The sequence below is a fragment of the Phocoena sinus genome, chromosome 17, assembly GCF_008692025.1.
Source record: "Phocoena sinus isolate mPhoSin1 chromosome 17, mPhoSin1.pri, whole genome shotgun sequence".
NCBI lineage: Eukaryota > Metazoa > Chordata > Mammalia > Artiodactyla > Phocoenidae > Phocoena > Phocoena sinus.
The window spans coordinates 71,229,620-71,242,263 of NC_045779.1; the positions used below are offsets into that span (position 1 = coordinate 71,229,620).

The 12,644-nt window shown below is 53.4% G+C and overlaps 1 protein-coding gene across 1 annotated transcript in view; it reads left to right on the forward strand.

Moving 5' to 3' along the window:
- The first annotated feature begins 4,103 nt into the window (after positions 1 to 4,103).
- Positions 4,104 to 12,644, forward strand: part of CCN4 (cellular communication network factor 4) — a 30,360-nt gene continuing 21,819 nt past the window's right edge. The window contains 1 exon segment of the mRNA XM_032610259.1: positions 4,104 to 4,332. Within this exon segment, the coding sequence (XP_032466150.1) occupies positions 4,261 to 4,332 (72 nt within the window). The 5' untranslated portion in view covers positions 4,104 to 4,260.

Here is a 12,644-nt window from a genome sequence, read left to right on the forward strand (position 1 = left end):
TTATTAAATTGACAACCATTCCATACTTTATAAGGCCACATATATGCACATTGCTCAGGGATGTGGATCCTGCTGTCGAGTGTGGGGAGAGGTGTGGGAAATGGGGACGAGGGGAGCAGCAAGTGCTGGACTCAGAGGGGCCCTGTGTGGCCTAGGCAGCGCACCGTGAACCCTCTGCAGTGCAGATAGAAATGAATTACAGACAAGGAGATAAATAACCCTGTGCGATGGCCCTGGGCCCCACGCCTGGGTGATGTAGTCTGTCACCCAGCCCCACCACACATTCCTGCTGTCACCTAGACACAGCTCAGCCCCGTCTTTCCTGTACTCCTGAGCTTCCTCTTTCCACAAATGGACTCTGAAGACCTACTATGTGCTACGCAGACCTACTATGTGCTATGTGCTTTGAGAAGCAGAGGCACGTGGTCTTGCTGGCCTCTTCCTCTAGGCCTGCCCGCCTTCCTCCTTTTCTTCCTTCCTTCCTTTTATTTCCTCCCTCCCTCCTTTCCTTCCTTCCTTCCTCAATCCATCCCTCTCATCACCACGTCACTCGTCTGCTTCCTTCATTCAGCTGGCCCTTCACTTGAAGTCTGCCTCTAACACGTGCTGTGCCGGGTTCTGCGTGTTGCTGGGCTTCAGCCTAGAGAGGCAGACAGGTGTAGGCCTGGCTTTGCCCGTGGATCTCATAGCCCAGGAGGGAGACAGTCAATAGCTGAACAAACAAGCAGTGGCGCTTGGGCCAGGGCGGTGAAGGAAGCCAGTGGGTGATGGAGCTGAAGAGTTAGGCAGAGTGGTCAGAGAAGGGGCACACGGATGCGGAAAACTGAAAATGAGGAGCCCATCCTGGGGAGACCTGGGAAATGGAATATTCCTAACAGTGGAATCATCTACTCACACATTCAGTCATTTGTCCATCTGCCCATCCGTCTGTCCAGCTACCGTATTCATTCATTCCTGCGTTTATTCCCTTATTGGTTCCACTCATGAGACAGCTTCATCTACCTGGAAAAAAAAATTGTTTTGGAGTCACACAGGTCTAAGTCCTGATGACAATTTTGCCATGCGTGAGCCAAATGGCTGGGGAAATTTATTTCATCTCTCCATGCCTCAGTTTCCTCATCTGTAGAATGGGCATGAGATGACTTGAGATGAGGATTCAGTGAAATGGCAAGTGTCTCCAGGGGCGCAATAGATGCTCCATAAATGCAGCTACTGTTCCGGTCACCACCAGCCAGTCACTTAGAGATTGCCCAGCTCATGAGCGGGAAGTGCCAGGTCCTGGACCCACACTCACCAAGGTTGACCCCAGACACACACCCAGGCTGCAACACGAGGTCTGCCAAGACGCTTAAGCCCTGACGTAGGATGGGCGCAAGGCCACCCAATCAGACCGGCCTGGGCTGCGACCCATCCTGGCTCCTGCACTCGCAAATGCTGGGACACGCCAAATTGTCTGCTTAGGGGGCCTCCCGACAATCACACAGGGTAGGCACTCATATTCTCCTGCTTCTTCAAGCAAACAAAACTGAACACAGAGACGGCTTCCCTGGTGGCGCAGTGGTTGAGAGTCCGCCTGCCGATGCAGGGGACACGGGTTCGTGCCCCGGTCCGGGAAGATCCCACATGCCGCGGAGCGGCTGGGCCCGTGAGCCATGGCCGCTGAGCCTGCGCATCCGGAGCCTCTGCTCCGCGACGGGAGAGGCCACAACAGTGAGAGGCCCGTGTAACGCAAAAAAAAAAAAGAAAAGGAAAGAAAAAACTGAGCACAGAGAGACTGCTGGTTGTCCGAGGCCCACAGGTGAGCAGCAGGGCTGCGGTGGCGCCCCAGGCGCTTTCCCTCCTAACCCACTGCCCTGCCTGGCTCACTGTGTCAGCTGTCAGCTTGCTGCAGGTTTCCTTGGCGATGAAGAGCGGCAGCTGAGCCCTCTGAGGTTCGCCGGCAGGCACAGGGGCAGCATTTCGAGCATGATTTGGGGGATCTGTTGCAAGTGCTTGCTGCAGTCAGACTTCCCAAAAGCGATCCTGGCATCCTCTGGGCTCAGCTTTACTCTTATTACAGAACATTGAGGGACTTTAGCCGGTGAAGCCGGCTTGGAAGGGCTCAGTCGCTGTCAGGGTTCAAAGACTTTGGTTCCAGCCCCCCTCCTGCCCCTACTTTAGTGCATGTCCCGACATCACCTGGCATCTCTGAGTCCCCGCTTCCCCTCCCCCATAACATGGGGTAGTAATACCGTCCACCTTGTGGTCATGAGCTGTCTCTTAGTACAGGGCCTCTACTTACCTGGTGCTCATCAGAGGGTCACTGAACCTGGATTAGCACCTAACACTTTGGGTGATTCCTTTAATGACACTTTTCCGCAGTGCTTGCCTCATGGAATTTGTTTTAAGAGCATCAAGTGAGTTCATGAGAAGAAAATGAGGATTGATGTTTACTGGGCAGTTTCTTTGTGACAGATACCCCACTGCCACTTTACATCCATGATTTCTACAAATCCCGTATAGTCATTAGGATTATATGAGCAAATTACTCTTAATCTATGGCTTAAGCAATAAGTCATCAAATTAATTCATACAGTGGGAAGTCTGAAGGTCCAGGTTGAATTCAGTAACACCTTAAGTTCCAAGGACCCAGGTTCTTTCCGTCCTTCTGCTCTACCATCCTCAGCATGTTGGCTTTTCATCCTCCAGCTTGTGCCTTATATGTACAAGATGACTGCTGCAGCTCCAGCCATCAACTTTGAACTCAAGGAAGAAAGAGAATTCATAGAGAAGATTTTTCTCCTCCTGAGGAATGGAGTCCTTTCTAGGAGCCCCCAGCAGAGTCCTCTTTCTGTCTCATTGGCCAGAATTGGGTGAGAGGCCCACCCCTAAGTCAATGAATGGAGAGATCATCAGAGTCACCTCTTATGGAGGTTGTGTCTATGGTCATAATCTCCCTCCACAGGCACAAGCCTGCCACCACCGCCGAGCAGACACACATCGTTCAGCATCCCCTTGTATATGTTACAGTAAAAGGGAAGAGATGGCGTAATTGTTATGAAAACCACAGGGGAGAGAGTTCCCACTGAGGTCCAGAGATGAGAATTTGCTGGGGTGTGAGAGGAACAGCAAGGAGTCCACCGAGGCTGAGTGTAGCGCAGGGGAGGGAGAATGGAAGGAGAAGAGATGAGGGAGGCTGCTGGCCTGGAGGCCACGCAAGGGCTGGGAATGCCATGCTAAGTCAATGGGCAGGCTTTGGGAGGCTGGAGCCAGGAGACCGCCATCACCTTGGTTCCATTTGCCAAGGATTGTTCTGGTGGCTCTGAGAAGTGTGGACGTAATGAACAGGAGGCTGGGGGACCAGTCCAGAGGCTGTGGCTGAGGTCCACGTGGGGATGAGCGGGCTGGATGAGGGCAGACCAGGCTCCAAAGGAGACCCCTCACCAGTGTGGCAAGTGTCCAGCAAGGGGTGAAAGCCAGGCACCCCAACCCACCAGGGGTAACAGGCACCCAGACATCAGGAGACAGCTCCAGTACCCAAGGGCTTCAGGCTAAAAGCAGGGGCGGGAACGCCTGTAAATTGGAAACCAGAGCTTTAATTTGTAGAGGAGGTGATGATGGTAACCAGGGCCCCAGCCCTGAGCTCATTTGTGAATTCATACCATTTCATGATCAGTGGACTAAAGCCACCCTCCTTTGCTTGCAGCCAGGGAGAGAGGAGTGAAAGATGACAAATGCAAACCAGAAGTAGGAGCAGCCGGGAGGGAATGGAAGGGAGTTTATTTTCTCCACTGGGAGCGCTTTCAAAGCCCGTGCCAGCGCTGGCCCCTGTAACTGTATCTCCACCTCCGCCTGGTACCCTCCCACCATCTCCCCCGCCCCACCTTTGAGAAACGCTTAGGCAGGATGACCCCAGCTCCTTCTGTGAGAATTTACCGCCCTGATGTGAAATCATAGCCCTGTAACTTTCCCTTTAAGAGCTGTCAGAGCCGGGGAGGCTGGCCAAGCTTGGGCTGGAGGTGGGGACAGAGGGAAGAAAGAAAAAAAAAAAAAAAGAGAGAGAGAGAGAGAGAGAGGCAGGAAAAGTTTTTCAGAGGGAAAATGCAGGGTTTGTCCTTAACCCTGACGTCAGATCTTGCTTTAATAAAACCCCCTCAGGGCTGCGGGAAGAGGCATATCTGGCACTCCCGATGGGCCAGGTCAGTCTCGGCCCAGCTCCCCCGAGAGGTGGCCGGATCCTCTGGGCTGCTCCGTAGATGCCTTGGCCACTGACCTCCAGGCATGAGGTGGTTCCTGCCGTGGGCGCTGGTGGCAGTGACAGCAGTAGGAGCAGTGGGCAGCACCCCGGCCATGGTGAGTCCTGCCCGGAGGGGCACGGAGAGGGGTCCCAGCTCCCATCTCCACCGGTCCTGCTGCATGGGTGGGCAGGATGAGAAGGGCTGGAATGTTAGGGGGCAGGGAGGTGTCCACTGAGGAGCAAGGGCGAGGCCCAGGGTGAGGAGTAGAGCTGCTGGGGACAGCTGATCCCGGCAAGGGGAGGAGCAGAGCCAGCACCTGGGGAAACAAAACGAACAGGACTTCCACGCCTTTTATTCCCACCTGAAATGCAGCAGAAAGGGACACTCAAAGGAACAGAGTCAGGGAGCCTGGACGCCAGACGTAGGAATGCCCAGACTGGCTGTGTGACCTTGGGCTAGTCACTCACCCTCTCTGAGCAGCATAAAGTAAGGAAAACTATTGTTAGACTTCTAGTCTTTGAGTTTGGAAAATGAGTTTCCAAGTGTCGGAGATGCTACAAGGCAGGGGGTGGGGGGGTGGGGGAGTTAGAAAAAGGGCGAAGAAAAGTTGGAAGGGATCATGTCAGCTCCCAACAAAAGCACTAAGGGTGGGGGGTGGGGGAGTTAGAAAAGGCGAAGAAAAGTTGGAAGGGATCATGTCAGCTCCCAACAAAAGCACTAACTTGCACAAAACAGTGCTTGTGCTGATTCTCTAACCCAAATGCGGCCGCCTTGGGCTTGCACAGCCCTCTACAGTTTATGAAGCATGTACATTCGGGTCTGCAGAGGAAGCCCGCTGTTTCAGGGGAACCCTAAGGGTTCTTTCTCTCCCACCTCCATCCCAAGGCACACGGAGGGGAAGGGAGGAAGGTCTGCACCTCCGAGAAGCCAGGGATAAGACACGTGGCAGCACAGAGCCAGGCGGGCTGGCTCGAGGCTTGGAGCAGGCACGGGGTGGGCAGGAGGTGGGCAGCTGTGAAGAGCTTCTGAATCCAAGATCCCACAGCCCGGGCCAGGGCCTGCTGCCAGTAGTAAGGCCAAGAGAACGAGGGAGGATGGCAAGAGGGAGTTTATTACCCATGGACAGCTTTCTTGGGGACTGATGTGCCCCATTCCTAGATGAGGAAGCTGAGGCTTGGGGGTAAGCTACTTGCCCGTGGGCTCAAAGATGCTGGTTCTGAATCAACCAGATCTGAGGCTGAGAGCTGATGGCTGACCACAGGCCAGTTGCTCATAGGCGCTGGGTGATGGATATTCCTCCAAGCACGGTAGTGTGCATTGATGAGATCAGGGAGGGCGTCTGGGTGACTTGCTGTTAAATCCTCCATAACTTGTGCGGCTTCTGAATGTAGCTGGTGCTGAGCCATCCTACCAAAAAAAAAAAAGAAAAAGAAGAAGGGACTTCCCTGGCAGTCCAGTGGTTAAGACTCTGCCCCCACAATTCAGGGGGCACGGGTTCCATCCCTGGTCAGGGAACTTTTAGGGAGTTTGGAATTTGGGGTTGACATGTACACACTGCTGTATTTAAAATGGACGACCAACAAGGACCTACTGTAGAGCACAGGGAACTCTGCTCAATATTCTGTAACAAGCTAACTGGGAAAAGGATTTGAAAAAGAATAGATACATTATACGTATAACCGAATCACTGTGCTGTACACCTGAAACTAACACAACATTGTTAATCAAGTATGCTCCAATATAAAATAAAAAGTTTTTTAAAAAAGGATATTAATTCCATTTTACAAATGAAAGAAATGGAGACAGGGCAAATAAGGGACCTGCCCAGGGTCTCACAATTAATAAGTGGGACGGCTCAAACTCAGATCGTTTCCTGCCAAATCCCACTCTCTCTTCCATAGCTTTCCTGAAAACTGGAGCACCCAGAAGACACCATATCAGCCTTTATTTCAGGGTTGCAATGTCTGGGAGGACAGGGGGTGGATGGAGAAGAGGTGAGAGGGGTAGGGTAGTGAGGTCTGAGTGAGGAGAAGGAGAGAAGTATGTGGGGGGTCCAAGTACAGGGGAACCCCAGGTACCCCCTCAGAGCAATCTGCACTAGGGAAGAGGGGGTACAGACCCACAGGCTCAGCCGAGGGGATGCACAGCACAGGAGTTGGGAGTCCAGGCAGCAGGATGGAGGGAAGGTTTCTGGGAGGAGACAAGGTACCTCTCTTCAGTGCCCCTGTCCGGGGACCTTCTGTGGGGACCCATACTTCCCCCCTGCAACACTGTTATCTGATTCAGGAGCTCTCCGGATAGAGCCTTAACCCCCCAGTGAGGGCTGGGAGACAAAGGTCAACCTGTACTTTCCTTCAGAGCCAAGTTCCATCTGTGGTCATCTTCCCCAAACTCATACATAAAGGGAATGTGAGTCCATTCAAGGTCCCACTGAGGTTTTAATGGAAAAAAATGATGATAGATGTGTCCATATGGAAGAAAAGGTTCATGAGAATTGCCAAGAAAACTTCTAGGAAGTCGAATTGTGAGGGGGGACTTGCCCTGTCGGATAGTAAAACATTATCGAAAAGTTCCGTAATTGAAGGAGGAAGAGGCCAACCCAGGAAGAGATAAATCCAGGAGCGGGACAGGGCAGTGAGCTCAGAAACGTAGCCAAGTGTACTCAGGAATGTAACATATGATAAAGGTGAGCTACAGAAAGACCTTGTTTTTCCATCTCTTTGTTCTTTTCTTCCTTCTACAAGTAGTAAGTACCTCCCTTGTGCTAAGAGAGAGGGTCTACATTTGGGGGGGCGGTTGCCAAGCACTGCGCCAAAGCCTATATATTTATATACGTAAGACCTTCCTCAGTTCATCCACGTGACATTTATGATTATTTATTAAGCATCTCCTAAATTCTCATAGCAATACTATTAAGCAGATGTAATCATCTTCCTTTGTAGATAAAAACTGAAGCTCAGAAAGGTTAAGTAATTTGCCCAAGGTCACACAGCTAGTCATCTGTGGAGCTGACCTTTGAACCTAGGTCAGCTCTCAACAATACAGCCTCTTGCCTCCCTGGTCCATGTACTTCTGCAAATATGAGAAGCACAAAGTCCGTGACCCTACTGAGCTTACAGCAAGTCCCCTAACCACTCGGACCTTCCCGTCCTCTCTTGTTAATCGGGGCTGACAACCTGAGCCCCATCAAGTTCCCCGTTGCCGAGGAGTGAACACAGGGCAGCTTGAGGGAAGCCTCTCAGAAGCATATGACCAGGTACACGAAGGCTGTGCTGATAAATTCCGGGGCACACGTTAGGTCTCTGGTTGTCTGTGTACAGCTGAGACCCATATACCTTCTCCCATAGAAATGTGTCTTGGTGTGCACAGGGGTAAAAGCGTGCATGTGTAAGTGACTGCGGCTTGTCTGAAGGTATAAAGTCCCATGGTGTATGCGTGTGTGCTTGAGGATACGTGGGCTGAGTGTGAAACGCAAACCCACTTTCAGCCCCTCAGACCAACTACAGAATCACGTGGCCCCGGGTAAGTGGCACATCCCTTTTAAAAGATTGCAGGATGGCTTCTTTACACTTCCTGTGTATAGCTGGGATCTGAGCTAGCATTTCAAACCCCACACCCGCCAGCTCCCTGCTCAGAGCCTCTTCCGTCAGATTGGACACTCTGCTCCCAGCTCTGGGCCCCTCCTGCCCACTGCTTGTCCAGGATGCTGGCGAGAGCACGGCTCGGGCTGGCGTTTTCCACCTGGGCACGGCCCTTGGTGAGGGCTCACGCTCTGGAACGGGCACAGGAACGGTGCTCCTTGGGAGACCCGATCCTGACCTTGGGCTGGGCAGTACCTCCAGGCTGTCAGCGGCACCACCTCCCCAGGCTTCAGGAAGGCCCCTGCCCCACGCCGGCCAAGCAGCCCAACGCCAGGAGGCTGTCTTTGTACAAACAGAAACCCTGGAATTCCTCCCAGAAAACTTTGCCATCTCTCTGAGCGGTGGGAAGGGGCTGCTACACACACTGTAGGTTACATATGGGAGCAGGGAGGTAAGCCAGCAGTGGTCCAGGGTGGGATTGTGGGAGGAGCTGGGAGGGATGCCAACCACAACCCAGGAAGTAAAGCCGGGTAGGAAGGCCCACAAGAGAACCGTGTAACACTGCAGACGTCTGCGGGCGAGGCTTCAGCACACTGTTCATTCATTCAGCAATTCCCGTGGAGCACAGTCCGTCCCAGTAACATGGATGACGATGGGCGCTAACACTGATCCGGTGCTCACTGTGTCCTGGGCACTGCATCCCCAGCATCTGCGTACGTCAGCTCCCTTGAAAACCACACACCTACAAGGCAGGCTTATTAGAGTCCAGACCTGCACTGCCCAACCAGTAGCCACTTGTTACATGAGGCCGCTGGGCAGCTGAGATGTGGCTGGTCCCAGCTGAGCCGAAAGGCTAATACACACTGGATTTCAAAGACTTAGTGTGAATACAAGACCGTGAAATTCTCATGATAATTTTTTTCTGTTGACTCCATGTTGAAATGATAATACTTTCAAGATATTGGGCTAAACAAAATATATCATGAAAATAAATTTCACCTTTACGTTTTAGTGTGGCTGCCAGAAAATGTAAAATTCCATTCAGAACTCACATTATGTTTTACTAGACAGTGTTGTCCTGGAAAGACACAAGTGTACATAGAACGGTCGTAATAGGTGGGGAAGGGAAAATACTGAGCTCCTCTCCTTGCAAGCTGTGCACCCTCAGACAAGTAACCCAGCCTCTCTGAGCCAGTTTCTTCATCTGTAAAACGGTATAATGTTAGTACTCACTTCTTGGGTGCTAATCCTCTTGGGAGGCTTAAAGAATAAAGGGTAAAGACCCCAGGCTCAGTACCAGGTGGGCAAGTGGGGGGGGGCAGAGTAATTGGTGGGCTGTGCTGGGCTCAGTGCTGAGTTGGTCTTCAGAAGATCTCGAGGTTTCCACATCCTGGCCAGCTTCCCAGAACATGTAGAGGGAGTCAGTAAAGGCTTCTGGATTATCACGTAGGAGAAAGAAATACTGATGATGATGATGGTGATAATGTTGATGATGATGGTGGTGATGGTGATGGTGGTGATGATGAGGCTTGAAGGGGAGACTTGTGTCTTACAACCCTGAGTCAGGTTGACAACGACAGTGATTTTCATAGCCCATCCGCTCACTTGTTCCATGGATGTCAACAGTGTGGCTATGTGCCCAGCCCCTTCCTATTTCTAGAGATGTGGCGATAGATGGTTAACTCAGTCCCTATCGACAAAGACGGCTCACGTGTTGGAGGCAGATATTTTTTCCCTAGCACAGATGAATGTGTTGGAAATCTGACAGGGAAGCTTAGAGGGCTTGCAGAAGAAAAAAACCTAATGTTGGGGCCCTGAGCCTGAATTCCTGGGGAGACTTCCCACCCCCAGCCCCAGGCACCTGTACATTAACTGGCACCTTGAAGATTCTTACACACACATGGTTTCCAAAACCATCGAATTAGAGAGACTCTGGTATATCCTCCAGCCGTGACGTCCTGATAATCCACCAGCTCTCCTACCCTTCTTCCTTCCATCGTGGCGGGGCGGGGTGGGGGGGAAGAGAGACAGAATCAGAGAAGGAACTGGGCCTCTCAAATGTGAATAATGGGCATTCCAGGGGATGTGATAAAATCTGCTCATCTCATCCCCCTAATCTGGAAGCAAGTCCAGGCTTGGGGCATGGGCCTGGGCTCTGCTCGGCCTTGGTGATGGTATAAGGGGGAAGACGGAGGAAACGAGAGCCCAGGCCCAAAGGACAGGAAGGGAGGGGTCCTCCCCTGCCCCTCCCATAATCCTGCATCGAGTCTTAGAGTGGAGAGAGGGGCCATGTGCCCTGAGCCCGCCCAGGGCTGAAAAGGGCAGGAGGAAGGAAGTGGTCTAAGGGTGGAGGAATATTCTGAGAGAGCTGGGACTCAGATCCCGCTCCTGGGGCAGAATAACGCACTCGCGCAGAGAGGTAGTCACCACCGCGACATCAGACAAGCCACGTGCCTTCATAGCGCTCATTTGCTAATCTTGAAAATGAGGAGGTTGGACTTGACCCCAAACTTGCTTCCAGCTGGAGGCGTGAGCCACTCCTAGGGGCCACAACTCATTCATCAGGTGGGCCAGTCACAGGGCTCGGGTGCCATGATTCTTGTAAGGGAACGCATACTGCTGCCTCTTCATTAAGAGTGTGGTTGGCCTGACACCCCAAAAGCCCATGCTCTGGAATGTTCCTCTAGATATGCTTCCTCCCTTCAAGGTGTCCCCAGATATTCTCCCTTTTTCCCACGTCTCCTCTTTCAACTCTCAGAGCGTAGTCCTGGTCTCATAAAACTGGAAAGCATACCACCAGCTTAATCTCCAAGGGTCCCGCCATCTCAGTGGTACCCGGTCAGCCCTGGTCCTTAGGATGCCCGGGCGTTGCTGCAAAGACCAGCGGTGCCTCCCCTGGGCCTACTGAGCTGGTTGAGCAGCCATCCAGGACTCCAGAGTTTTGATACTTTCGACCACAGTCAATCCTTGAGGCCTCGCAAGTTCGAGAAGCATCCCTGTAAATACCATTAAGAGCTTGGTCCCACCTGCCTCCCCATCTCCGTGAATAATGCCTCCATCTAGCCCATGAGAAACCTGCACCGTTATCCACCCTTTTCTCCCTTACCCAGGGCCTCCAGCTCCCCGCTCGGACCCGGTCACTAAGAGGACTGATCAGCGAGCCATAGCCACGGGTGTGGTTCCTGAGCACAGAGCAAGGAGTCACAAGACCCCATTCTAGTCTAGGCTTTGGTTTCATCTCTGAGCCTGGATTTCTTCATCTGAAAGTGGAGACGAGAAACCCACTCTGCCCGTGCTCCCGGCAGGATGGAGTGGTGGCCGAGGGGAGATGGCGGCACAGCACCTGGGGCTGAGAGCCAGCCCCCCACCTCCGGGCTGGGCCTCAGCTTTTCATCCATACAAGGGACCTAAAAGCCCGACTCACAGAGCCCCAGCGACAGAGGCAGAGAATGCAGGTTGGATGCTGAGCACGCGTCGAGAAGGAGCTTTGGGGCCGCGATGAGAGAGTGATGATCAGGGTGCTTTGGGGTTGGGGTGCTGTCTTCTAGGCTTTTCCAAGAGCTCCTGGGCAGCAGAAGCTGGTGGGTGGGTTCTATGTGGACTGGGGACTGCAGCCGTCTACACGTCCTCCCTACTGCTGCCCTTGGTGTTCAGATCTGCCCCCCATACACACACACACTCACTCCAGCTGTCGCTGGCCCTATACCCCAAGTAGCCACGTCCTGACAACTGCAAACTTCAGCTCTTAAAGGATCAAAAGCACCAACCCTTGCTGGGACCTCGCTGGGGGCTGAGGACCACACGGAGCTCACTGAGCCTCACTGAGTATCACCCCCACTTTACAGACTTGGAAACTGAGGCACACATTTTGATGACCTCCCTGCGATCCACGCTTCAAGAACACCCCCAAGCTCCCCACACAGGGCTGGCAGGGCCCCTTCCCAGGGTGTCCTGTGCCCCAGCCTCTTGTCCACGTTCTGCCCTCCCCACCCGAGACAGGGCCCCATCCAGGAGGAGGGAAGGGGGAGCGGTCGGGGTCCAGGCGGTGGATGGAGGGGAGGCCTTATCGGAGGCCCAGCTCAGTGAGCCGATGGTCAGAGTCAGACGGCGCCAGAGGGATTGCCTCAGCCCACTTGCCCCTGCCCTGTCAGGGGGGCAAGCAGCTCGTCCAAGGCCACAGTCTCAGCATCAGGGCTGCAGCGCAGGGCCTCCCACCTACAGGTCCACCCGTAGGGGCTGAAGACGGTTCCCTCTGTGCTACTGGACGGCTGCTAGCTCTTCCCTTGTATGCAGAACAGGCTTAAGCTCAGAGGGCAGCTTCTTCCCCCTGTGTCTGTACTGGCTCTTGCTCCAGGGCTGGTCCCCTCCCTGGTCAGCCATGGCCACCACCACAGCCAGGCCTGGGATGTGGAAGGCTCTCTGCTCCTTTTCGTGAGTTGAATGAACTGGAAATCAGGCAAGAACAGGGTCTCTTAGAGGTTGCTGGGGGAATACGAGACCCAGAGTCAGAACAGAGTGTATAATTGTCTTGCTGTGTCTCTAACCTCCACGGGCCTCAGTTTCCCCATCTGTCAAATGGAGACCATCAGCACTGCCCTTACAGGGGTGTTCTGGTCATTGCCTGGCACAGTGGGTTGGCTGACTCAGGAGAGATCCCCGTTTTCCCCCCAGCAGGCGCACACGTCCCAGGCATGGCCCTTAGGTCCTCTGGCCATGAGGCCTGCTTGCCTTCCCCGTGTCCTTGAGCCCTAAGCCCCAGCAACGGTGACCACTGGTCATTCCTGCTCCATGCCACTTTGCAGCACCCACACGCCCCTGCTTATGCCGTTCCTCAGCTTGGATGTTC